We start from the raw sequence: 27,978 nt of genomic DNA on the forward strand, positions 1-27,978 counted from the left end.
GCTGTGAAACCGATGGCATATCAAGAAATTATGATCAATTTTAAGATCCTTCTCCTGATACTTGTTCCAACAGCGCACCCTCTCGCGCGTTCGCTCGCGCATCGTCGCGCGTGGCTGGTGCGGTCCTCATTGGCCTTAGTTACGCACGCACTTTTCCCCATATCTTGTACAACTTGGTGTCGATATCAATGCTGAGTAAATAATGATACTTTATATTAGACATCTGAAATAATAGAAATATATTAAACAGAGGTGCTATATTACTTTGACTCTGTTATTTGTGATTATTTGAGTCGTATAGGCTGTGTATATTTTTTCTTATAGCTTAGAGCAATTTGTTAACAAAAAAGGCAGGAGCACTCGTGATAGCTACAGCCTGTAGAAATTACACGTTTTCTTCGGTGTTTTTATTTTTCAATTCGTTGTGACTGTCATTTATGAGTTCCCTTGCACGGTTTATTTTATTTTATTTGTAGCGGTATTTTTAATTTCGTAGCAATACACCGCACCACACTCACAGGATGACCACTACAGATCACTTCTAGCTTTTCTGAAGGTTCCGCTTCAGTACAGGCGAACGTCTTCAACCGTCGCTCAACAGTCTTTTTACCAGTGCTAATGATCAGATTATGCATTCGTAATCCTTTTTTCGTTTGTAATTTTATCTCGGTCCATGGTTATTTAACATTCTTGATCCAAACAGGGGAAGAAATTGCATTGCCAGTCCTTTTTCAGCATAGGTGTGAGGTAGACGTGTGGGACCCTGTAAGTGGACTGGTTAAGGTACTGGAGAGCGCGCGCTGGCGTGTGTTGTGCAACTGGGTGTGATGGGGAGGGTAACACACACTGTACGGGAAGGGTGGGACGGTGTGTCTGCGGAAGCCCCGGCAGCGGTGGGAAATGAATAAATCCCAGCCCGCGGCCACGATGGGCAGGAGAGTGTGTGAGGATTTCATGTGTAGTGTCTCATAACGTGATTTTACAGAGCGGACCGCATCTCAGAGCAGCTTTTACAACACGCAAAATCAAGGAGAGTAATCTGGTGTGGCAAGGTGCTCTTACCACCTGGCGGACCGGCTCTGCGCTGCGCTGTTTCATAGGCCTAAGAGTTTATTTGAGAGAAAGGAACTTCTGTTACCAAGAAAATGTTTGAGATTTTTTTAGTGATGCTATGCGGACTGTCAAGCCGCGTACTGGCAAAAGGTAAGTGGAATACGCAAACAAACCTTACTAACAAACCTTAATACTTTATTATTGGCCTGTATTTAAATATCAATATGGGTTGTATTACTTCTTCTTACTATTACTTCTTGAATCTGTGGTCAAATATTCTCCGATTTGACTAATTGAGAATAGGAGCTCGCGCCTTTTGCGCCTTGGCGCGTTGCACGTTGGTAACGTTCATGTCACGTAGCCTATATGTGCATGTTCAAATCATATAAACGGTGAATGTGTGAAACTAAATTAATTTAAAAGAAATTTAAACCGATGTCGAGATTGTATTATTTTTTCTGGACACGTTCCCCCACAGTTCAGTTGGTGCCAAATTTAGCTAAAGAATAACAGTTAATTCAGTTTTGTAATTGGTATGGTTATAAATAACTAGTTAAACAGGGCACATGCGCGTACAAGAATCCACTGCAAGACGTGTGCGTGTGTTCGTTATTTTCGTTTTGTGGGTTTGCGTTTTTGGCCGTGATAGCCCAGGGGGATAGTTGTTTTTATAAGGGAGATCAGTGGTTTGGCATCCCTGTGAGTCTGGCCCCGGTTGAATCGGAGAGGGCGTTCTTTCCTGAGCCTGATGACTTTGTGAAATGGAAGTTCTAATATAAATGACTTTAGGGTCATGACCACCTCAAGGAAACTTTCGAGTGCACAGGAACCGGCGCTAATCAGTGGTTATAGCTAAAACAGACCCGTAGGGAGGAAATCTGGGGTGAGACGCGTGTGTTTCAAAGTGCGCACCGCTGCGTCATTGGAGCGGGTTTATTGGACACATTTACACACACACTAGGTCTTTTAATCGATTTATTATCGCGGACATCGCGCTTTTTCATTAAAAGCCATGCTTGATATTTATCAGGCGGTGATTTATTATTTTTTCGCCAATAATCTTGGAAATGCTATTTTAAACAAACTGCATAAACATAAAAGAAAAAGATGACAAAGTATAGATTTTAAATTAAATTATAGCGGGCATATAGTAAAGCGTATAAGCGTTCATTTGAGTTGTAGGCTAATGCTTAACGTGTAGCTCATTACGTTTGGTCTATTTTAGAAGTCAAACATTTATTTCAGAGCTTAAATTGATAGTGTTTATATCTTTTGAATACTGGGTTTAAAACCACCACACTCAAACATAGAAAATAGATAAAAACGTAGTTCATGTTAGTTTTCTTAAGTAAAAAAAAATCGAGAACCACATAGCCTACAATTAATTTCATTTAAACGGAAATGAGGGGGAGAGTTACAGTGATATTAAGTATTTATAAGTTAAACAGTTTATATATGACAGCAGTCGCTTTACTGTAACCAATTTAACTCAGTTTGTTGCAGGTCATAACACAACCTAATCTTATGCAATGTCTGTTTATGCAGATGCTGTCGTTTATACAGTAAATGTTATAGCCTAATGGGGTGTAATCTTTCACAGCCCCAATAGTTTTTACTTCGATTTAACCCCGTAGCGCCAAATCAAACCAGAAGCGAAAGGTTATGTTGCGGTTTGCGAGATCTTTAAAATTAGTAACAAAGGCCTACATCGGACGGTTTCCAGAGAGTGTACAGCTCACTGATTGAACCCTGGGCGTTCAGCCATTATATAGCCTGTTTTCTTGCCATGTGGGACACTTTCCGCGGCAGAATAATGGACTAAGCTTCCTTCTTCAGATTTAAACAGTAGCTTGGGTGTAATGTATGGGGCTCTAGTCCGCACGCGATGTGTGAATGGTGCCAAGGCCATGATGCTGAGTTTGGCGCATGTAGTGGTGTAAGCGGCCAACAGTGGTTCCTATAGTAACTCTCCGCTCCAGGATGTGTTAGAGAGCACCAATCCTGCATGAAGTCCTGGTACAGGAGAAATAAACCAGCATTGATCTCCAGTGTGGCCTACATTTTATTAGTTCGTACCTTCATTTAAAAAATGCAACAACAGTAATTTATGGCGTTACATATTAAGCAAATACATTTGAAATATATATATGTATATAATGGAATTATCCTGGTTCGTGTAAATGGTTGGTGTTTGATTAAAATTAACACCTCATGCCTGGAAAGTCTTTTTATAAAGTTTTTTATGAAGTTCTCTTTATTTTATTTTTTATTTCTTCACTATTCTGAACATAAAATTGAGAAATGGTTAATAAAGAAATGTTTAAAGTTCATAATATAATCAATTCAATTAATAAACAGGGATGATCATACAATTTATTTTTAACAAAGTTATATAACTTTGTGAACAAAATCAGACATCTTAAAACAAATTATGAAAGGAAATGTACAGTTGGGTTTTTAAATCTAATTGTGAATGTGATCTAAGGCTGTAGGTCTTACAGACATTAACTCCAGAACTGTAGGGCTAATTGCATTTTACATCCTCTTTACTGGTTTATCTCAGTTGACTTGTGAGTTGCTCTATCATAGCTTGCATGTAAGTTTTGTCCTAATTGTAGTATTATACAGATATTGTGTCAAATACCTTGCAATCTTGCATGCGATCAGTGAGTATAAGCTGTTCAAAGAAGTGGTGATAATGTTCTTTATGCATGGACATTTGGTCCTGTAGGTAATGGTTTTCCTGGCTGTCCAAGTCAGTGGCTGCTAACAGCTGTGTCTTGTCTCTTCCTCTGAAAGACGCAGTCTCTAAAGGAAAGTTCAGTTCTCCAGTGCTGGAGAACGTGCGTGAACGGCAGCTCGTCCTGGAGAAGAACCAGACACTCCAACTGGACTGCAGGTGGGAGCCTCTGAGAGTCTCACACACTGTGGTGGCAGGTTCTAGGTCTTCAGGATCAGAGCCCTATACATGTTGAAGGCAGGTTCTAGGTCTTCAGGATCAGAGCCCTATACATGTTGAAGGCAGGTTCTAGGTCTTCAGGTTCAGAGCCCTATACATGTTGAAGGCAGGTTCTAGGTCTTCAGGTTCAGAGGCTACACATGATGGAGACATGTAGGTCTTCAGCTGGATTACTGAAGATTTGCAAGCCTTACATCATGTAGATTAAGGGCAGAAATTACTAATTTATTTATGACAAAACACCTTTTGTGGACAATTGTAGAAACTTACAGTTTTCCTAATCACAGAACAAAAATAGCTTAAGCAAGCAACTTTAACATATTCTTACAAATCTAACGCCACATACTGAGTTTGCTGTTAGTGGACGAATTGTGAAAACCATTACGCAAACTGAGAGGAAGCAAAAAATTAATCACAGGCAACCTAAACCATCTAATGTTTCAGAGGGCGATGGGACATCGAGTGGGTCTTCCCCTCGGGCGTACCCAAGAGCTATCCCGGAGCCCAACTGGAGCGCTCTTCATGTGGCAAGCGGGCAAACCAGTTCTGCAGCCGCCTGACGCTCAGCCCGGCCTTAGCCCAGCACACGGGCGCATACCGCTGCCGCTACGCCCACAAGCCACATAGGAACACCTCCGTCTACGTCTTCGTCGCAGGTAACAGGCCTCACGTGCTGTCTGCCCGATGATGTAGCATTCCTCTGACCCTCTGATTGTAGCCCTGCGTTAATGGCTGGCCTTCTCACTAACTGCTTCCATTTGTTAACGCTAAACAGGAAGTCAAGGGAAGCCAATAATATCTAAACACAATTTTTCCCCAGAGCAGCATATCCTACTAAGTGAGTGTCTGGCACAGTTTTTCACTGCTGCCCCCCCCACCCCCACCCCCCAAACTCTCTCACGCATGCACGCACACACACAGACACAAACACATACTTTTGTCTATATATATAACAGATAACTCTCTTTTACATGCTACCTTAGGAGGGACAAAAATAGTGTCTAGCTGCCGAAAGGCACAGCTCGTGGGCAGCCTTTCCCAGGGCACCAGGCCTTATCTCCGCCGCTCAGTTTCCCTCCCCGCATCCTGTGCTATACATGGGGCCTGGTGAAGGATAGGGACGGGGGGACGGGGGGGACGGGGGGGACGGGGCGGATGGGGTGTCTTTTTGGCAGAAAGCGGCAGGGTGCCCATAAGTGATGGGTAGGGGACAAGGGGGGTTGGTGATGACATGCACAGGATCCAGGGCTAGAAACAAGTGCACTAGCTGTCGTGCTTGGCCTTGCTGAAGTGGCAGAGACCCCAGGTCAGTCGGTGCAGCCCCCACTAGGCCAACGGGGCCCCTGGGGGCCATCAATCGCTCCTGTGACCATGTCCATTAAGATTGTCCCTCCCTCCTTTATTTGGAATCAAAGCACATCAAGGAAACTCTTCATCCAACAGTCCTTGGGGTACCTTTGTTAAAATGTTCAGAGATTTTTTTTCTTCCCTTTAATAATGCTAGAGTAACAAACAATTGTTGGAGCAACACCCTAAGTCCTTTCAATGCCCCAAGAAGCGTGCAGCTGTAAGAGAACGTGGACCCAAGCCTGGAAACAACACAGAAAGCGTGTTTGATAACTAGCAAACAATGTCTTTGTCTGCTTCTCGCTGACTCCAAATTGTTGTCTGCAATCAGTTTCTGTGTGTGCGTGTGCATGCATGCAGATGTGAGTGTGTGCTAAGTGTGTTTTATCCCCAAAAGGATGTGTTTCTGTTTGTTCCTGACCCCAGTGTTTGGGTTTCAGACAGCCAGCGGCCGTTTGTGAAGGTGCAGAGAGAGAGCCCGGCCGTGGTGTACATGAAGGAAGGAGAAAATCTAGTGTTTCCCTGCAAGGTCACAAACCCCCACACCAAAGTCTCTCTGATTAAAGTGAGTACCTGTAGTGAGTACCTGTAGTGAGTACCTGTAGTGAGTAACTGTAGTGAGTACCTGTAGTGAGTACCTGTAATGCTAATTTTACCATTAAGTAGTTTATCAGTCATTCATTATCCCTTTATTAGTCATTCCTTATGAATCCTTTTTGAAGCTATCAAAACTCACCACAATCCTTATCACCTCTTCTCCTTCTCATTATATCACACTGTCCTCCCCACCCAAGTTCACCAAAACAATCCTTTCCCAAACTCGACAGTTCCAGTCCTCCACATACCACCACTTCCTCCTCAAGGCAAAACAACGTATGGATCGACACCCGCAGCACTGAGTTAACTCTTGTAGCGTTCATGTCCAGCTAAACACCGTGGGCGTAACTTCAAGTGTTCGATCTGACAGGGTTTTTTATTTAAACTCCTCTGAGGAGCTGTGAATGCTGCTCCATTCACAAAAGCACGCTTCCGCGTCGCGTCTCCGTGCGTTCACATGACTTCACGTGCGTGTGAGCGACGGAGACATTTACATACAGAGTGGGGTCCTTCACCGAGCTCTGCGTGACGCACATACCTGCCTTACGTAAGCGGGCGGTGTGAGTGGCGCCGCCGGCTTCCTCCGTCCTGTTGGCACTGTGCTCAACCTCGGAGATGGAGACAGGACACGGACGTTTAAGTACCCCACCCGCCCCACTCCAACCCCACACATGCCCTCTTACCTGGGAAATCGCTGGCTACCGCATGCCGGATGATCTCTTCCCCAGCTGGGCAAATGGCCATTCATTAAGAATTTGTTCTAATGGCTGAGCCAGAATGGGATTTATCTATTGTGTAAACTTTGCATCCTTACAAATACAGTAATAATATTAGAGTCAGATAGGCCTCTTGGGGGGAAAACACAGTCCATATATGGATATTAGTGCTCTTGAGAGCTTTAAAAAAGTATATTTGGGACGCATCAATATGAGCTTCAGATGAGGTCAGGAAGCGGAAAAGAACAGATTGACCAGTTCCCCTTGTGCTGCTGTTGGCTCCACTCTCAGGATGGGAGCTGTTTGGGGATCTCCCATCCACACGACATCCCTCTCCTCCCTCTAGCCCAGAAAAACCCCACATGTAACTTTGGTTTTACTCTGTTTATGTTCTGCTTGACCCTCTGCACAGAGTCACAAAGGTAATCAAGTCTAAAAATACAAAGACGCCTCCACCTACTCTGCTACTCAAACTTGGACTGTCACATGCGCTACTAGAATGTACTAGAGTGTTTTTTTCCGGAAAGATTTTTTTCTCTCTCTCTCTTTTTTGCCCTTGGCCTAATATCTTTAATATCGCACCTCTCACGCGGGGAACAATGCCTCCAGGAGCCACGCTCTCACAGAAGCTGTGAAAGCAACCAGGGGGGCCCGTCCACTGGCTGACCCGAGGGCCCCAGTCTCACTGTCTATATCCTGTAGTAACAGGATGTGAGGAGTTGGACTAGAGTCACGTTTCCACATCCTACGCCCCCTCCAGCCTCGTACATGGGGGACTTAAGGGGGAGTGTCTTGTGACTGGACCTGGGCGGTCAAATCTAGAAGGATCCTATGGCTATGTAAGGCCTGCATAGGGGTGCGTGGAAAAGAGCCCAAATGATCCATTGGTGCAGCATGATGGAGGGTCTGACCTGTTCTCACTAGCAGGGCGTCCACCTAGTCTCCTGAGAAAGTGTAGGACACTATCTAAACTGTCAGAGCTCCTCCAGTAAACATTTCCTCCGCTCCACGTTGATAAATCTTACCACCACTCACCAGGAGTTTCTGGCACATGATGTCTTGTTAGAAAATGTGTCCTTATCAACACCAAAGACCATAAATTACATTCTTGTTTACAAAGAGTGAAAACCAAAAAGTGTTTATTTTTGAGTTTGCAGAATATTCAGCTTTGACGTTATCAGTGCTCAGTGTATTCAGATTAAACATTGGGGGCTTGATTTTGAGAGTAATTCCTATTTTAATCTTTGCAGTTTCCTAACAGCCAAATCGAGCCCGATCAGAGGAACATCGTGTGGAACAGCAGACAGGGTTTTGTCATCCGCAATTCCACATTGTCCTACATTGGATTGTTCTCCTGCAAAACTGTCATCGATGGGACAACATACACCAACACGTTCTTGACCCACAGACCAGGTATGAGGACTGAGCTAACGGATGATTCATACCAATACAAGCTCGCCGTGATCTAGTATTTTTCTTGCACATTATTGCCCAACGGTTCATTTCTCCCTCACTCACACTCCCATCTTTTTCCAGTGAATAAGATCAACGATGTGTATCTGAACAGCACCGGCGCAGTTCAAGAGCTGCAGGGACATATGCTGGCGTTGAACTGTACTGTGACAGCTGAGTTAAACTCCAGGGTGTCCATCGACTGGAGTTACCCCGCACGGGTTAGTCTCTCACACCCCCCCCCCCCCCCCCCTCGGGTTAGTCTCTCACAAACCACCCCCCCCCCCCCCCACACGGGTTAGTCTCTCACACCCCCCCCCCCCTCGGGTTAGTCTCTCACACCCCCCCCTCGGGTTAGTCTCTCACACCCCCCCCCCCACACGGGTTAGTCTCTCACACCCCCCCCCCCCCCCCTCCCTAGTTTAGTTTTCCCAAACTGTGTATGCTTACTTTCTGTGGTTGTCAGGGAGGCACGAGTTGAAGCAATGACACAGATAACAAATTCACACAACGCCATAGTCATGGCCTCAGATTAAGGAAGTTCATTAGAAAAAAAAACAATCACTTCCGTCTTCGCTGTTCTCTCTTCTGCAGGCCAATAATTCTGCCTCGATCATTAAACGCATTATGCCAAGCAGGAACAGAATGGCCTTCTATAGCGTTCTCACCATCCGTAAGCTGAGCAAGGCAGATGGAGGCGTCTACACGTGTCATGTGGAGAGCGGTCCGGCGAAGAGGCAAGCAAACACCACAGTTACAGTTCATGGTAAGTTCGAGAATCCCTTAAGCTTAGATGAGTCAAAATCCATCTCTTTCCTCTGTATGTCTCTGATGGTGCTGTGGTTGCTCCACAGAGAAGCCCTTTATCAAGATCAAACACAGGGATGGTCCAGTGGTGACGGCACATGCGGGACAGAAATCCTTCCGTTTGTCCCCCAAATTGCGAGCTTTCCCTGAACCTGAGGTGATCTGGTAAGTACTTTCAGTTCAGTTCCCACTGAATGATGCCATTCGATTCTGTGAAGTGTAGCCGCTGTATGCTGTGTACATGAAGGTGGCTCCATCACGCAGTTGCGTGCTGTATCTGCAATGGTCCCAGAGCTCTCTGGATGATGTATTGTGTTTACATACATTTGGATGGACACGTGCCTTCTGCATGTGTTACATCAATGGAGGGGGGAGCGGAGAGAGCCAGTTCAGGTGCTGAAGAGCGTCTCTGTGTGCGACCGATGCCCAGGTTAAAGGATGGCAAGGTGGCAGCAGAGCAGTGCTCCCGCTACCGTGTGGACGGCTATTCCCTGCTGATCCGGGACGTAGCGGAGGAGGACGCTGGGGTCTACACCATCCTCACTGGCATCCAGCAGTTCAAACTTTTCCAGAACCTCACCCTCTCGCTCGTGGTGCACGGTGAGCCTGTCCTGACCAGTTTTGGACTTTTTTACTACTAATGGGGTCAGCGGCAAAAATACACCATCAGCAGGCCTTCCACCTAAGTGTACTGCAGCACCTGTAATAGTGTCACTCTTTTCATCATTAAAGGAACTGCAGCACAGCCTAAATGCTATTGGAATAAACGGGTTCTTGGCTGGTCATCTCACTCCATCTTGCTCTGTTCTCAGTGAGGCCCCAGATTGGGGAGAAGGCCGTTGCCATGCGGGACCCCGGGACCATCCCGCGTGCCAGCCGGCAAGCCCTGCTCTGCACCTCCTACGGCGTGCCACCACCCCGCCTCCGCTGGTCCTGGTACCCCTGCCCCCCTAGAGGGCGGTAAGTCACACACTGCCCTGAACTCGACAAGGTGGACCCTAGCGTGTGTACCTTGTAGCACAGACACATAGACACTACGACAGAGCACAACACAATTACAAATGTCTTTGTTCCGTGTCTTTATCGTCCCCAAAATCTCAGCACACTCAGTACTTTCATTTTTGCCTGGGCTAGTTCAGTCCATTAAAGTCAAGGCCAGAGAAGAACGGAAAGGCCATGGGAACACTGAGTCAGGGCCAAAGAATCCCTCACTTTAAATTTCACATTTGTAGTCCAGGTGAAGCAACACACAGACACAGACACACACGCTCCACTATGCTGTGCTGTCGTAAGCAGACTCATTCTTGATAACTTTACAATATATCTTGATTTCCCACTGTAACACTCACAGATGAGCAGGAATTTGGAGCAAAGCTCATCTTTCCCACACTGCACCAGTTTAGATATCCTCCCTGACATTGCGTAATGTCCTGCTACTGTTTGAATGTCAGATGTAAACACCATAGCTACATTTCACCTTTTCACACTGTACCTGGTCATAGGGCGCACAATTAGCTTACTTTTTTCACTACGTCTGCAGGAATGGGGTCTCGTGTGTGTGTGTGTGTGTGTGTGTGTGTGTGTGTGTGTGTGTGTGTGTGTGTGTGTGTGTTTGTTTGTCAATGGAGACATGTTTTGTCTATTTCAGCATGTGCTCAGACAGGGTTTCCTCTTAGCCTCTAGAACAGATGGTTAAGGAGGCCTTTCATGTGTGCATGCCTATTCAATTTCACGTGTACACATGTTTGTGTGTGTGTGTGTGTTTGCGTGTGTGTATTTGTATGAATGTGTGCCTGGTACAGTCATAGAACTCAGTGTATCCCAGAGTTGAAAGTACAGAAAAAAAGCACTTCAAAAGCAGCCAGTTCCCTGCGCACAAGCACGAATGTGCTGGTTTCTAAATCAAACCCGATGATTTAATGAACTTCCTGTGCAGAATGCAGCCTGTTTATTATTCTGCTTTCTCAGACGCATCCTGACACACAAGCTATTCAATGTTCTCATGAGAACAGGCGAGCCAGAACTCTCCGCAAGAGAACATCCCAGAGAAACACCATTCTCTCAAACACATGCACAGATGCAAAATCTCATGCACGTACACACACACACACACACACACACACACACACACACACACACACACACACACACATACACACACACACACACACACACACACACACACACACACGCTACGCTCCAAAAACGTCTATTCATTACACTTTTGCCCTTGATATCGAAAATTGCTGAGTTGTTCTACAAAAGCAGAAATCCACTAGCATGACTTAATCTTATTGGCATGCAGCAGTGAAGGTCCGTCTTGCATGTTCCTCCAGTCCTGACCACAGAAGGACTCGTTTGGCAATCATACATTCCTTTACCACACTTCCATGGCAACAGCAGAGAGCAGTGACTCTAGACCTCAGGTCACACTTAGGACATGCCATTGAAGTTTCCTTCCTAAAGGTGCCGTGAATGAAAAATGTCACAGCAGTTTAAAAAAAGCACCGGCCACAGTCCATACAGACGAGTCACACTAGACATTTATGATGTGCTATGACAATTCGCTCGAAACAGTAATTGGTCTTTACTTATATATATATTAATGCATATAATCCATCCTTTATAATATAATAAAAAAACCAACAAGATAAATGATATAATGGGTATGCATATAAAAATTACTTCCTAAATTAGGGGAAATATTAAGTGTGTTACATAAAACAGATGATGAAGGAAGAAAGAGAGATGGAGAGAAAAGACAAATGTGTGTGCGAGGTGATGAGGTCCAGGCCCTTGACCCAGACCCTTGTTGTCTGTCACAGCCCCGCGCGGCTGGCCTGACGAACATGCGGAGGAGGCGCTGGGGGAGGAGGCCGCGGTCCGCGCCGGTCCCGCCTCCTGGCCATGGGAACGGCAGCGCTCTTATCTTGGTGGGGCAGGAGGTGCAGACCGGCTTCCTGTGCAAGAAGCTGAGGGCTTTTCCTCTCGTTGTTTGGCTTCCTCCCTGACGCGAGGCGGCTTCCCAGCAGCGGGATTCAAACGCGGCACGGTCCCGCTTCCTCGATGGCTTGATCTATTCTTGAGAGGCCCTCATCCTAGAGCCTCCACCCCCCCCCACCGTCCCCCACACCTCCCTGCCACCATCAGCACCCATACCCCCCCCCCGCCAACCCGACCAGAACCTCGGACCGCAACACACCCCTCTCCCCTTCCCCAGCCCCACAGTTCCCGAAAGCCCCTACACCCACTCCCACCACCTCCAACAAGAGACGCAACCACTCCACAGGCCTTTGGCCTCTATCTTGCTGAAAGATTCTGGAGCGTTTCCACGGAAGAGCGGCTTCACGGCCAGTGCTGAGACAGACCAGCTAGCTAGACCTGCAGCAGTGCATGCTGGGAGACCCCAGGGCCCCTCATGCATGGGGTGAGGATGAGGAGCAATCAGGAGGAAGGGGTCCACATTTCTGCACCATGGAACTTCTTTCTAAATTTTTCTCACCACCTCCATGTGGTTATTTTATTTATTTTTTTGTTGTAACTCTCTCTCTCTCTCTCTCGGACATTTCTGAGCCAGAAGACATGCGATCCCACCCACACCACGCCCACCCTGCCTGTCTGGAGGTCCCTCTGCTTTTTGAGTCCTAGAGAGGTACTATAATGGATGTATGAACCATGCCTGTGCCCAAGCCCCAATCTGTCTGTTGTAGTTCTAACATCCACAAAAGCTGTGAGTTCAGATCATGCGTCAGTGTGAGGCCAGGAGAGAGCTGGCAGGCATGGGCACTCACTCTTCACACTGCATCCAGGACAATACTGGATCCAGCCCAGGGCACCTGCTGTGTAGGGCTTTAAGGGCTGGGAGTTAGAGACTGCTATCACCCATATGTCAACCTGTATCGAGCTGTTTCAAATGTTTCCCTGACGGTGGCGCTGCTGAGAATTACAGTTGCCATGTTTTGTGCTGACAGAACATGTTTGATTGATGCATGTGTGTGTTTCTGTGTGTGTGTGTGTGTGTGTGTGTGTGTGTGTGTGTGTGTGTGTGTGTGTGTGTGTGTGTGTGTGTGTGTGTGTGTGTGTGAGATAGAGAGTATGTGCATGTGAGTGTGCATATGTGTGTATGAGGTTACTCACTTTACGGGTCTTTCCCAATGTGATTTATCCTTTTTATACAGATTTTCTATGAGTAATATATGAATCTAATATTTAATAATTTTATACAACTAACTTACTTATGGTAAATGACAGTAAACACCAAATGTGTAAGAAGGCTGAACAAATGTATTGTTTAAAGTCTGTGTTGTATCAAATGTTTGTGTTTTTGTATTAAAAAAAAATATTGAATTCATGTATGCAGTGTTTCTTTCTTTTTAAGTCTTAATGTAAAGTTCTCAGTGATGAAGAGTTTAGCCTAATTATTTACCTTCATCCAAATAAACCACTTCCTCATCACTAATACAGATATTTAAGGTTTTAATGCCTTCGATTGTCTATATTACAACTGGAGTTCAAACCAAATCTTAGTGTTGCTTTGGATTCAGAGTCCTCTTTGATCGTGATCAAATTTCTTAAAACTGTACACAGGCACACAAAGGATATGTGATGTGTGTGTGGGTGTGTGGGTGTGTGTGTTTGTGTGTGAGTAAGCATGGGAGAATCGTGAATAAGGTTAAGTATGATTAAAAGAAAACATGTGTGTTTGGTGGATGCGGTTTTGTGTGTCTGTGTTTGTGTGTGAGCGTGTGTGTTCCTGGGAGGCGTGGGAGAGTGGTGTGTCCATATGTGTGTTCGTGTGTGTGTGCATGTGAGCGTGGAGGGCCGGTGTCATGATCAGGGTGGGACGTGAGACAGCAGGAGACGGGCACTCCCTATCTCTTCCAAAAGGAAGAGTAATCAGAGGGCAGAGGCGGTGGGGGGGCAGGGTGGGTATGAGACGTGGGGGGGGGGGGGGGGGGGGGACGACAGGGGGGGCATGGGAGGGTTGAACTGTGGGGACAGAGCACATTGCCACTACTCTGCACCTCAGCACGGCACATGGGCATGGAGCATCAGGCCATCACAGGACCAGAACTCAGAGAGTGTGGATGGGAATGATTTAGGAGCAGGAGGAAGTTCACACACCGGAAACAGCAGGAACTCCACGTCCGAGACGCTAATTACAGAACAAGGATGCGCTGACGAGTCACTCGTTGTGATTGCACACACGCACAAACACGTTCACGCCCCTCAACAACATTCCAGAAAATATCCCTCACACCTTTGGGAATTTTTGCCAACAGGCCTATAATCATGTCAGCAAATGGAATTCCCAGGGGACTAATGATTATAATGGGCCGTATCCGGAGTTCCCGAGCCACGCTGCACCTGTGTGCCGTGACATCAGCACTGCAAACGCAGCTGAACTAAATCCTGCTCGTCTCTCTTCCTCTGTCCCCCTGTCTCTCTCTTTGTCCACCTCCCTCTGTCTTTGGCTCTAAGATGCGAGGACCCGGTTTCCTCCTCCTGGAGTTCCGTGAGTGAAAGTTCGGCAGTCACGTCTATGCAAAACCCCATCCTGAGTATCAACCACAGACAGGAAGTGTTGCACGGGAAAAATAAGGTGAGCACACCAGTGAGTGGACGTGCAGGGTGTGTGTGTGTCAGGAGTTACATGTTGGTCTCATCACTCCAAATATCTTGGCTTGTCTCTGTGCTGTTTGGCATGTTGTAAGCAGGCTGTGGCATTGGCGTAGTAAGGGCTTTCTTCTGGACACACACACACACACACACACACACACACACACACACACACACACACACACACACACACACACACACACACAAGGGCTCTCTTCTGCCCACTCATCAATGTAATGTGCCCATCAAGAGCCTCCTTATTGAAACAGCCACACCACTTTATTTCAGAGTCCTGTATGTCAACAGATGTTATTTGTGAGTTTTTCTCTTTGCATCCCGAACAATTTTTCTGGCAGTTGTAGCTGAATCTTTTGTTGCTCTTCCTGACCTTGGCTTGGTTTCAACTAAATCCCTCATCTTCCACTTCTAAATGATAGTTTGCATTTACTTTAATGTAGGGCATTTAGCAGATGCTCTTATCCAGAGCAACCCACTAAGTGCTTTGCATCTGTTCAAAAAGTTGTTGCATTATCACTGTTCTTCTCTGAAAACCTTTTTTTAAATAACAAATTTATCACCAGCCTTGAGGAATATAATGTGCTTTTTGAATGAATAGTATGATTATCACATGTGTCAGTAGACAAACTTTGCAGAAAATTTTCTTTTGAAAAAGAAGATAATGAAAATGAAAATGCGATGGGAGATTCTGATTGTTATTAACAAGGCTAACTGCCCATGAGAGATGGTGCAGGTGTGAACAATAAATCCTGGTGAGCGGACAAACCCCCCAACACTCATCTCCTCAGTGCGTCAGCTGAGCTCAATTATTAACTTATTAACTCAACACTCTGTCTGTGATTAATACAAAAAGACAAAAAAGCCATTCTACGTCTTGGTTTATCATATCGTGATTGTTTTAGAAATAATTGATTTAGTTTTACACCAATGATTTTACACAGCTGTCTTTGTCACTGTAATAAGGGTTGATTTAGATTTAGGTGTATATTTAAATGGTTTTATACAGCTGTAAAATCAAACCGAAAAAGTTGAAACTTTCTCATCATCAGTAGGTTTAGTTACCTTTGAAGAATCGTTATGGCGGGTTGCTGAAATCTGTGCAAGTAAATACTAACTAAATCACCAATATCTGGAATTGTTGGGCATTTTTTAAGTGTGTTGGACATTTTTTAAGTGTGTTGGTGTTCTTGTGCAGTATTTCCACTCATTTTCTGAATATTTCTTACAAAGCATGATCTAAACACAGTACTTGTATAGACTCTGAACACAGCTCATTATCTTAAAATAGACTGAACACAGAACAATGTATTTCTTATAATGTACTGAACACAGATCAGTGTTTTTCTTGTGGGAGACTTTGGACTCGGATGTCTTATAGCAGAGTCTGAACTCAGATCAGTGTCTATTGGGAAGTCTGAATATAGATTCTATCAAGAGCAATTTATAGAGCAACTTTTCAGATTTCCCATGAAGTCTCCAGATCTGGCCATATACACATCACATTGCCCACATTGTTAGACATTTCTGTTGTGAAGAGCAAGCAACCACAATTGGATATTTTTAAATAGCAAAGCAGGTTAAATCCAGACCTAAACTGATTGGATCACTCAGGAAGTGTGTTTGTGTGTGTGGTGGTGGTGTGTGCTTGCGTTTGTGTGGAAATGCGTGTGAACACGTGTGTGCGTGCCCGTGTGTACGTGCCTGTGTGCTCTCAGACTGTAGGTGTTTTAACGGTTGACAAAGCGCTCGTTTCTGGCATCTATCGCTGTACTGCTTCTAACAGCATGGGCACCGACCAGCGGGACATCCGCTTCTACGTTACAGGTACTTTTCATTTCCTGCATTATTGCTGACAGACACTGTATAAATGATTTATAAAATCCAATACCCGCCCTCTCTCTCTCTCTCTCTCTCTCTCTCTCTCTCTCTCTCTCTCTCTCTCTCTCTCTCTCTCTCTCTCTTTCTCCCCTCCTTCCCTCTATCTCTCTCTTTCTCTCCCTCCTCCTTCCCTCTCTCTCTCTCTCCCCTCCTTCTCTCTCTCTCCCTCTCTCTCACTTCCTTCCCTGTATCTCTCTCTCTCTTTCTCTCTCCCTCCTCCTTCCCTCTCTCCCTCTCTCTCCCCTCCTTCCCTCTATTCCTCTCTCTCTTTTTCTCTCTCCCCCCTCCTTCTCTCTCCCTCTCCCTCTCGCCCTCTCTCTATCGCTCTCTCTCTCTCTCTCTCTCTCTCTCTCTCTCTCTCTCTCTCTCTCTCTCTCTCAGTTTCAAGTCTAGCTCAAACCAGACACAGTGGATGGTTGTTGCCATAGTTTCGGGATGGGAGGGGTGGAAAGAGAACAGGAACCTGTGCTTCTTATCAAGCCGTTTCCCCGTGCCGCCTTGCCTACTTTATTTGGAGAGTCCTGGTGGTGTTCGGGAAAGATAAACATTATCTTCCATCAGGAAAACCTAGAGCGGTTTCCACGGGAAATTTCAAATAGCTAAAGTAAATAAAAGGTCTTTTCGTGAAGGGTGGGGGATGGAGGGTCCTCGCTGCTTTTCCTGACAATGGCTATTCAACATTGTCATCAAAGGCTGCAAAAATAAAAATCAAAATCCTGCAATGCTCCCAAGTGCTTTTTAGGATGTTGTTCTGTTTGGCGTTTGTGTTCACGCTCCTCCCTTCAGTTGTACTATCATTCTTAATCACCCTCTCTAAAACACCCTCCTCTCCGTCCCACCAATCACAGACATCCCGGGAGGCTTCGGTGTCTCCTTAGAGGATGAGCCAAGAGAGGGCGGGGATTCTCACCTGTCTTGTGCAGCCAATAAGCACCTGTATGCAAATGTGTCATGGCACCGGGTGGCAAACGGCTCCACGGTGCTGGCGGGAGGTACGGCTCTGGGCGGAGATCTGAGCGAGGGAGAATTCTCCCACGTGCTACGCCTGACGCTGAGGAACATGACGGCACTCTCGTCTGGAACCTACCGCTGTTCCGCCACGCACCTGTCCACAGGGGAGCACGTGCACCTGGACACAGCGCTGGAGGTGACAGGTGTGTGTCTCGGTGCAGCCCCGCTTAAGGCACTCATCACCTTACTGTGTGTCATTCATGTCAATTACTGTGAGTGTTTCCCATCAAATGGCCGTGGAAAAACCTGAGAAGAAAACGTGCAAACGTGCAGACGTGCACAAAGCTATTTAGAAACACTGTCCTCTAAACACACAAATTAACAGAAAAACCCCTCCCCTCACACACACACACACACACACACACAGCCTTTCACACAAAGAGCTTTTCTTGTACGGTATCTGCATCGAGGTACAGGAGGATGTGCCAACGGACACGCATGCATGCGAGCTACGGGGAAAGAGGAGGGGGAAAAGGTCGGCGAGAGAGAGAGAAGGAAAGAAAGAGAAAGAGAGAGAGAAAGAGAGAGGTCCTTGAGAAGCACAGTCCAAACACTTCCTGCTCCTCTACCCCCCACCCAAGGCAAAGCAGCCCGTCTTTCACGTGGGAAAGGCAGCCGGACTGGAGGAAGAGGCACACAATGCGACTTCCCACTGTGCCCCATCTACCGTGCACTTCACATGGGCCAAGAACAATCAGCCAATCAGCAACTGTCACCGAGCGAGGAAAGAGACAATAATCAATTGTGTCCATGAGGAAAATATTCAGAGTGTGCAATCAGCGCTTATTAATCCCTGAGTTTCTCCATTTCTAAAATTGCTCACATTGAGCCTGAATTGGAAGCTATATTTCGCATTACTTAAAGTGAACATCTCCTCAAAGACGCCTTTGCATAATAAAGCTGAATCATGTATGTAGTGTAGTGTAATGTCACCTGGATTCATGTATGTAGTGTAGTGTAATGTCACCTGGATTCATGTATGTAGTGTAGTGTAATGTCACCTGGATTCATGTATGTATCGGGGCAGTTATGGCCTGGTGGTAGGGAACTGGTCTTGTGACCGGAGGGTCGTGGGTTCGATTCCCAGACCTGAGGCCATGACTGAGGTGCCCCTGAGCAAGGCCTTTAATCCTCAATTGCTCACTTGTATAAAAATGAGATTAATATGTAAGTTGCTCTGGATAAGGGCATCTGCCAAATGCCATAAAATGAAAATGTATGTAGTGTAGTGTAATGTCACCCAGATTAATGTATGTAGTGTAGTGTCATGTCACCCAGATTCATGTATGTAGTGTAGTGTAATGTCATCCAGTCAACATTTGCTATTATGACATAAGACTTGAAATACAACCAAATGCCATTTTCAGTAATTATATGAAAACATTCTTCAGTGGTAAAGTGATGGCAGGACAACCCATGCCATCTGTCACTGAAGAAGCAGTTTAGTGAAGTCCTGAAACCGAAAATGCTCAATTCATGCCAGGGCTTCCGAGGTCAAGGGTCAAACTTTACAGACTTTCAGATACTGACTGAAAGAAATGCAACCTACTCTATTCATTCTACTGTGGAAAGAGTAGCAACACAAATCACTCAGTGCCTTATTAAGCCAAGCCTACTCAGATGTTAACTGGTTCGTGTGACAGAAATATGCAAAAAGCTGACATCACCGCATCCTCTCTAGAGAAATCTGTGCTATTTAGACTCAGTTGGTGGATATGCTATTTAAAAAGAATATGACATAATGTGGAGCCGTGCGGTGTTTGTCTCCCCCTGTAGTTCTGGAGGCGCCGGTGCTGTTGCAGAACCTTAGTGACTGCAGCGTGAACGTGAGCAGTTCTGTCACCCTCTGCTGCCCCGCCCACGGAGTGCCACGCCCTCTCATCACATGGTACAAGGATCACAGGAGGCTGAAGCAGGTGTCAGGTGAAAACGAAATATGTCTTCAAAAGCGTCTCTTTCCTTCTGCTTTGATATCATATTAAACCCCTTTTGTGCTCCTGAACCGTGTATTAAATAGCAGTTAGAATGCTAATGTAAACAGAATAATAGAGCTTTATGTATATGTATAATAGGGCTAAATGTGTACATGTTGTGAGCAGGTATTATGCTGACCCCTGAAGAGGGCACCCTTCACATCGATCGAATCACCACGGAGGACCAAGGGCTGTATACTTGTGAGGCAACCAATGAGAAAGGATCTGTGGGAAGCTCCGCCTACATTTCAGTTGAAAGTAAAGATAAAACCAGCTCTTATTTCACATGAGCACCTGCTCCACCCAATTAGGGAGTCAATTCCAGAACAGTAGAGGTGACAGCAATTACAGTTAGTCTCTTTCCATCTGTCTCCCTCACGTCCGAAGGTGGATGACTGGGATCGTATATGGTTAGTCTCTCTCTCTCTCTCTCTCCTTCTCCCTCTGACGCCTCCCTGCCTGGTGAGGAGGAGAGGAGGATGTTCATATGCTGTGGTCTGATGGCTCAGGAAGGAAACTGTCTCCCTTTTTGATTTCCTACAGAATGTCTCTGGTTTACAACCCCTAAATTGTTTGGCTATTTTTACATTGAAAACAGGGAGGGAGGGGAGGGAGGGAGAGAGAGAGAGAGAGAGAGAGAGAGAGAGAGAGAGAGAGAGACTGAAATAATGCATGGAAAATGCTACTAGCTGTGTTTGCCAACCCTTCCGGCACTGGTGATTTGTGATGAGCATGTTGTAAACAAAGACAGACATGAAGGAGTTTAATTGATCCTAGAAGAAAAGTTGAGCCACAGATATAGACATGAACATTATACACACAGACATACACATGCAGAAAATGTGGAAGTGGATAACTTCACCACTGTTGCTTTTCTTCAATATTTGTGCGCACACACGATCACACACACACACACACACACACACACACACACACACACACACACACACACACTGGTTACATGTGCTGAAGGTGAGCTGTGTGTCTTGTAGACTCGGGTGACTCCTTCTCTCTGGAGATCCCCACCCTGACGTGCACCTGCGTGGTCGCCACCCTCTTCTGGTTGCTGCTCACCCTCCTCATTCGCAGGCTCAGACAGGTGAGGGCCAATCCAGCGCCGTGAGTCCACGCCCCCTGCCCCCCATCACTGCTGACGCTTTGATGTGTGTCTCTGGCAGCCCAACTCTGCAAACAGCAAAACGGAGTACCTACCAGTCATCCTGCACGCGGGGGCAGAGCCTATGGATGAGCGCTGTGATAGGCTACAGTACGACCCTGAGAAGTGGGAATTTCCGCGGGAGCGTCTCCAGCTAGGTGCACACGTGGTCACGATTTGCACTTTTTTCAGACCAAAAGTGTTTTTTTTTTAGAAGAAGCACATAAAATGATGGAACTGATAAAGTGTTTATAGACGCTACATGTTACTTTTACAGTTAGTTTAAAATCTGGGCTTGACGTATTATGAATATGAGCCCATATGAGATTTACAGTGACGTTACACGTGTATTATGCTGAGCCACACTCATGCATTACTGATCCACACTATAAACAGAGAAACCACTGGGCCGTGGGGCGTTTGGCAAAGTCATGCAGGCGTCAGCGTTTGGCATCGGAAACTCACCCAGCTGCACTACAGTGGCCGTCAAAATGCTGAAAGGTACACAGAAATCGCATTGTTTCAACTCAACCTGCCCAGTTAAGAGCAGCTCAGTGCAGTCAGGGTGAAGATTTTATTCTGCTCCACCAGAGGGCGCCACACCCAGCGAGCACAAGGCTCTTATGACTGAACTGAAGATCCTCAACCATATCGGACATCACCTCAACGTCGTCAACCTCCTGGGAGCCTGTACCAGACCAGGAGGTTCGTTTCCCTCCGTATGCGCACTTGGGGAGATTTAAGAGGAACAACTTTTTGTAGATGTGTGGGTCACAACATCCTTTTCAGTGTTTTACCTTTGACATTTTATCAGTGATTTATTTGTGATCCATGGTTTGTATAGTAATTTGTTTGTATAGTAATTTAGCATAATGGTAAATTGTTAATAATGTTAAATAATTTATGAGATTTTAAAAAATTGAAATCTCATGCAAACAAACTTGTTAGGTGCCATACAGTGAGTATTAAAGTATTTCACACAGGCAATCGTAAGGCCTACTCTATACCAATGTGTAGATTGACTCTTTTCATAAACAGTAACAATAAAATATGGGAAACCCCTGTGAAGGACGTTTGCACTGAGACAGTTATTGTGCCTTGTTCTCAGGGCACCTGATGGTCATAGTGGAATTCTGCATATATGGGAATCTGTCAGCATACCTGAAGAGCAAGAGAGAAACCTTCGTGCTCAACAGGGTCGGTCATGGTCACCTCATGATCTCAGTTCCTGCTCGAGTACACAGCCATCATTTCGGCTTGCCGTGTGGCCCGTGGCCTCAAGCAGCTCTGAATGAGAGTATTTTAAGCAGAGCGATCTGTTGTTTTTTTCTTTTCTTCACACCCTGTTTTCATTTCCCCTTACAATGCTACACTTTCTGTTCACCACATACACCTCTGTTTCCAGGATGATGATTTTTCACTTCTGGTTTAGTTTTATATCCTTACCGTCAATGTCTGTGAGGCCTCAAACTAATCAGAGGCCTCTTTCCTCTTCCAACACAGGCTTTGAAATTAATGTCCTTATATAGTTAAAGCCCCAGTTCTGCTAACCATTTGACGTTTTTAATCCACAATGATCTTTGCTCCACTCTGTCCTGTAATGCTATAATGGGGTGATGCTCTTCTTCCTGTACTGGTGCACTTGTGGTCTGCTGTAGGTGGATGGAGGGGAGAAGGTCGGAGGGCTGGAGGGTGGAGACCACAACCTTAACGACACCAGCTCTCGGTCGGAGGACGAGAATGCCGACATCCACGTAGAGGAAAGGGGTGAGGAGTCTTTAGGAATGTCAACAAACCTTCAGCTACTACAGTCTGATGACGAGGGTGTTTTGTTTTTCCTTCAAATCTTTTAATTCTAGTTCAATGGCTTCTTTTTTTTTAGACTGTCTGTCTGTCTGTCCAACTCCTCTGTACCTCGAGGATCTGATCTCCTACAGCTTCCAGGTGGCCAGAGGCATGGAGTTCCTCGCCTCACGTAAGGTAGAACTGCATGTGTGTATGTATTTTTGGCCTCTCTGTTTGTGCATGCTCGTGCATGTTTTAAGCTCTGTGTGCATGTGGAACAGTGTATACACAGAGACCTTGCTGCCCGCAACATCCTGCTGTCTGAAAACAACGTGGTGAAAATCTGTGACTTCGGCTTAGCTCGAGACCTTTACAGAGATCCTGATTATGTGCGCAAGGGTGACGTGAGTATCTGCAGGCCTGTGTTTACCACAAACGAACACAATGTACCATTAATGTGCAGGAAAATAGCCACGGTGCCTTAATCGGCAACTTCTGTCCTGCTGTGTTTGTCCTGTAGGCTCGCTTGCCCCTTAAATGGATGTCACCAGAGTCGATCTTCGACAAGGTCTTCACCACCCAGAGCGACGTCTGGTCGTATGGCGTTCTGCTGTGGGAAATCTTCTCACTGGGTATGGATGACTCCTGACACAGCTCTACTGCAACAGAGCTGCGACAAGAAAATTCGCTACACCAGTGAAACATTCCTGCTTTGTCATGCATATGCAAAGCAATTTCATGACAAGTCACTGATTAACAAGAGGTGGTGTGCACACAGTGTCACTTGTGTGGGATCCCTTGGGTCTTCAGTGAGTTTGTGTTTGTGGTGCAGGAGCGTCTCCGTATCCGGGACTTAGCATGGATGAGGAATTCTGCCACAGGCTGAAACAGGGAACTCGAATGCGTGCCCCAGAATATAGCACACCTGAAATGTGAGTGTACACAGAGACCCCCTGCAGAAGAATACAACATCTATATGCACAGGTAGCAGGGGTGCAGTAAATGGCAGGGCGTGTTTCCTTGTGCTCGTCATGATGGAGCTAATATGATGGTTCTGTTCCAGATACAGCACCATGCTGGGGTGCTGGGAGAAGAATCCAGCTGACAGACCCACCTTCAGCGAGCTGGTGGGGACTCTAGGTGATCTGCTGCAGGCCCGTGTCCAGCAGGTACGCTTTGCTCCTTAAGCTACATCCCCACTGGCATTTACAAACACCCCCCACTTCATACCAAGCCATGTTAATCCCGTGATTCCCTTCTGCATTTAATGGCCTTTGATTCAGGATGGGAAGGATTATATTCCCTTGAAGACGTCCCTGCCAGATGAGAGCAGCCCGGAGCACACAGACTACAGGGAGATGCACCAAAGGTGAACACACCCACAATCAGAATAGGACTCGGAGAACACGTGGCTGCTGGATGCACAGAAAAGCATCATTTACGGAAACAGGAAAAATAAATGTACTTTTTTCTTGTCTGTCACAGCTATATTAATACCAGAATTGAAACCATCACCACTTTTGAAGAGGATTGCAACAGAGAAGTTCCTGATGTATGGTTCTCAACATACATTAGAATCACTGTGAAATGTGAAATAGATGCACGACTAGAATGTGGACATTGACACAACAGAATAAGACTGTGTTTTGTTGGTTAATAACGCACTTTCATTTTGTCCATCTTCAGGATTCTCAGTCTGACAGTGGTATGGTCCTCCCCTCTGAAGAGTTTGTTCATCTGAAATGGAGCAATAAATTCAGACCCAAAGAGATCTTGAAGTGAGTGTGTCTGGCCAGGCCAGACTGTGCCTGCTGTGGGTTGTGGATTTTCATCTCCTACCAGAGGGTTGTGATTAATGCTTCTTCATAAAAGTTTAAACTCAGAGCATTGTGCTCATGAAGATTGAACGTTTACACTAAGCAAGTTTGGCTTCTGTATTAAATAGCACAAACACAAAATATCTCCTGTGATCTCAATCAGAAGCACACAGTCCTATCTTATGAAAATAAAGTGTACAAAGTGTAAAGTTTAAATGAATTTCACTCCAGTGTGCTGTTGGTGTGCTTGTATGATTTTGACCTTTATGAATGATTTGTCTCCAGTGAATGTTCTGATTTTGTTAGGACTTTCACACTGAACTGGCATCACTGTTGATTTCAGGTTCCTCTCCATGGGCCATTGTCAGGACAAGACGCTTCCCTGCAGGAGTAGCGCCCCCTGTGGCCACAGGGAGAATGCAGCTACCTCCACTCCAGTTACCTCCTCCTCTGACACAGATTCTGACGGGTGTGGCTCTCCTCCTCCTGACTACAACACTGCTCTGCTCTACCCATCTCCCTAACACACTACTCATTCACTTTTTTATTCAATTCAAGATACACTTAAGCAATTTTGTTCTATAGCTGTAGTATACGGTTTATACTTGGATAAGAATTTTGTTGATCTCTGGAACTAGTTTAACCCTCAACAGGTCCTTGTGAGAAAGTTGCATTCCCGGTCCTTGGGGTGCAAATTGCACCCCTTTTAGTTGGCATATATAAATCAATGGTAACAAGCAAAAGTTTATTAAAATGAAGGAAAAACAATGTTTATTAACTAACTGTGTGAAACATGCACAGTCTATGCATTGAGAAAGTGCACTTAAAGGGGTCAGGATTGTGGGAAGAGATCCCCACTGCCCTGCACAAAGTCCAAGTAAGTATAATTGTAATTCCACTATCGAAATTAAATTGCAAAACGAATCAAATGCACATGTTGTTCAATGATTAATCAAATTACATATCCAAATTATAAGCATTTTTCACACAGTACATTTGAAGTGTTGACTGAGTGTGCTGGACAAGCAGGCCTAGAGCACTTATCACAGAACTTGCGTGTCTTCCTGTCACACTCGCGCAGGCACAGGTAACAACGTTCTTGTGTCCTCTTCACTTTAGCTGGTCTCTTGCTTCCTGTTTCTCCAGCTCTAGAAGTTGGATTGGATCCATCATTGGTCTTCTGAGGTGTACTGGTACTAGTAAGCGTACTGGTATCACCAAAGGGTAGCTCTACAGCCGTGGGTTGTGCTGCATTAGGTGTATTGTGTGTGCCCCATCCCGGGCAAAAACCACTGCGTGATCTGGTCCTACCTCCTCTAACTCCTCTTGAGATACCTCTTCTTCTTTCAGTCAGTGTAGTAGTAGGTTCATTTAGCTGGTGCTCCTCAGATGAGGTGGCATCTTCTGACTCATCAGATTCCTCAGACACATGATCTTCTGTATCTGAGTCAGGACCAGCTCCAGGCAAATAATCGCCATCTTCACTATTGGCATCTTCTTCAATAACACTATCTTCATCACTGTGTGTATCTGCTTGCATAATCAGTCTAAGAGCTTGAGCTGTCGGACACCTAGCCATTTTGTTATTTATTATGTAACAGTTGAAAGGTAAAAAAAAAACTAAATGATTGACTTTTAAAAAGGTCCAACTAAAACCCAACATGTGCCAAAATATATGTACATCAAAATTTATATTAATAATTAGAATTAATATATGTTAATATCAATGTAATAACAAGGTAGTAAATAACGTTTTTGGGGGTGCATATCGCACCCCCGATGAAAATGTGCCGGTAAAAATTTATGTCAACAGTTATTAAAATATTTTATATGCAACAATATTTAAAAATGGTTCCTTAACAATGTCACAGAGGATCAATGTTGCAGTTTTATTAACAACATGGTAGTGGCCATAGAAACTGCCGTGGGGTGCAGATTGCACCCCAAGGACCCATTGAGGGTTAAAGGAAAAACTGGAACAATGAAAGATTTTAAGGAGTGACGACATAATAGCAAAAGCAAATTGTGTTTCTGAAGATAAAACATAACATTTCCATAAAAGGAAATAAATATTTGTTCTAAAATTAAGAATGAAATTATACTTGAAATTATACTCTATGAGAAATGTAGTAAGGAACAGTTCCAGGCTCCAAAATCTTTGCTTCTGATAATTAATACTTGTATTACATACATATATATATTTGTATACACAAAATATGTTTGTGTAAATGATAGAGCATTCAGAATTGTAAAAGTGGAATAAGTTTGCTACTGTCTACATTCCAACTGCTGTCACTTGTCATAGCCAAGGTCTCCTACCTCAGAGCACTGCCAATCATTAGCGCTGTCCACCCTCTGTGGTGCTGAAACATGTCACACAGCAGAATGAAATGTCAATGGCCTGTGTGCAGTTCATCCCTTCACACCTCGACACTTCCAGCCTCGTTCATCAGGGCATCTTAAAACAGTTGCATGCATTGCACTCATGGCCACATTCACCATTATCTGTTTATTCACTGCAGAATCATATAGTATATGGTATGATGTCAAATTGTGTATTTTTATATCTTTTCCTGTCCCCTACAGTATGTTTTTTGTCAGTATGTCAAATGTTTATTAGCAGTTTAATCAGTAGTTTTCCCTCTTGAGCACCAACATTCTAACTTCATACTTCCGCCACAAAGTTCCCTCCAAAGTGTTAACTCTCAGGCGGAAAGGGCCACCATGTTGTAAATAATTTATCCATTTTAGTCATAAGCACTGGCCACGATCAACCTTGTATAGGTTAGGTTTATAACACTGAACTGTAGAGCATCACAATTGTTGCAAATCTGTGTTGCATAACCATATGCTGGAAGTCAGACTTTATTTATTTACTAATTTAGAAGTGCATATTCTATTATTGAAGCTAGTATATTGAATAGTGTAAATCACATTAGTGACTTTGACAGTTAAAGATGTAAACATTTAAAAATGCAGTTATAAGCCTAAAAAAGATATTTATCAAATGTAGTTCTATATTATTTGTAGCTGAGTGGTAAAAAAAGTATCTCAGGTAATAAGTATATATACTCTCCATCTTCAATGTGGTGTATATGTAATATTGGTTTCATTCAAATTTGCAGACATGCTGGAATAATACTGCATTTGCAATAAGAATGTTTGCAAAACTGAAACCAAAGAGACACTGTACATCCAAGAAATACACTGAAGGACTTTGTAAAGTTTTGTATTCTTTATTAAAATACTGTTGTACACACAAATATTGCAAAATGTGAGACAATGATCATAAGGGCATAAAACGTACTAAGATTGTGTGTGTGTGTGTGTGTGTGTGTGTGTGTGTGTGTGTGTGTGTGTGTTTACGTGTGTTGTGTTTGTGTATCAGCACAATTTTTTTCCTTTTTTTTTTTTATACAGGAGTGTGATTTTTTTTTTGGGGGGTTCAGGGTTCATGATATGAAAATCAGCCGGGGCTGGCTGGGTACACTGGGTAGAGTATTCATCGGAAGGGAGAGGCTTGGCACCAGATTCACCAAGTTCACTGACCAAGTTCCACTAAAAACAGGAGAAACCAAGGAGTACACGATTCTACCACAGTATCCTCACTAGAGTTCAGAATAACAGGCTCCACTCGGTCCAGTGTGGGGCTGTCAAACCTGCAACTAACGACCCGCCCGTTCCACTGCAGCTCGACTCTGATTGGAAAGGGTCACCAATGACAGGTCAAACACATTCAATCATTGGCTTATTCGGGAGTCATCCTGAGAGAATTCCAAACTGCTCCGAG

At 45.0% G+C, this 27,978-nt stretch overlaps 2 protein-coding genes across 9 annotated transcripts in view; both read left to right on the plus strand.

The window, feature by feature from the left end:
* Window positions 1-228, plus strand: part of LOC143519722 (suppressor of tumorigenicity 14 protein homolog) — a 13,528-nt gene extending 13,300 nt beyond the window's left edge. For all 5 annotated transcript variants that reach the window (XM_077013449.1, XM_077013452.1, XM_077013453.1 and 2 more), the window contains one exon: window positions 1-228. This exon is cut by the window's left edge and continues 660 nt beyond it. The gene's annotated coding sequence lies outside the window, so the exon portion shown is untranslated.
* Window positions 229-886: 658 nt separating this feature from the next.
* On the plus strand, window positions 887-27,503 carry flt1 (fms related receptor tyrosine kinase 1). 4 transcript variants are annotated; one of them, XM_077013456.1, is made up of 30 exons: window positions 887-1,203; window positions 3,853-3,952; window positions 4,457-4,668; window positions 5,800-5,924; window positions 7,923-8,085; window positions 8,209-8,345; window positions 8,719-8,890; window positions 8,979-9,096; window positions 9,362-9,531; window positions 9,744-9,891; window positions 14,413-14,533; window positions 16,284-16,392; window positions 17,295-17,600; window positions 19,234-19,380; window positions 19,557-19,688; window positions 20,423-20,529; window positions 20,609-20,744; window positions 20,983-21,087; window positions 21,178-21,291; window positions 21,695-21,783; window positions 22,245-22,353; window positions 22,469-22,566; window positions 22,653-22,775; window positions 22,892-23,003; window positions 23,204-23,303; window positions 23,435-23,540; window positions 23,655-23,740; window positions 23,857-23,923; window positions 24,058-24,149; window positions 24,532-27,503. In XM_077013456.1, the coding sequence occupies exons 1-30, from the start codon at window positions 1,146-1,148 to the stop codon at window positions 24,710-24,712; spliced, it is 3,843 nt and encodes a 1,280-aa protein (XP_076869571.1). In that variant the 5' UTR covers window positions 887-1,145; the 3' UTR covers window positions 24,713-27,503. The 4 variants fall into 4 exon arrangements, 3 of the variants coding, with proteins under 3 accessions (XP_076869571.1, XP_076869573.1, XP_076869572.1); XM_077013457.1 differs by lacking the exons at window positions 887-1,203; window positions 3,853-3,952 and having other exon boundaries at window positions 4,547-4,668; window positions 5,804-5,924; XR_013132519.1 differs by lacking the exons at window positions 23,204-23,303; window positions 23,435-23,540; window positions 23,655-23,740; ... (1 more) ...; window positions 24,058-24,149; window positions 24,532-27,503 and having other exon boundaries at window positions 22,469-22,561; window positions 22,892-23,002.
* Window positions 27,504-27,978: the final 475 nt, after the last annotated feature.

The sequence above is a fragment of the Brachyhypopomus gauderio genome, chromosome 7 (assembly GCF_052324685.1).
Source record: "Brachyhypopomus gauderio isolate BG-103 chromosome 7, BGAUD_0.2, whole genome shotgun sequence".
Lineage (NCBI taxonomy): Eukaryota > Metazoa > Chordata > Actinopteri > Gymnotiformes > Hypopomidae > Brachyhypopomus > Brachyhypopomus gauderio.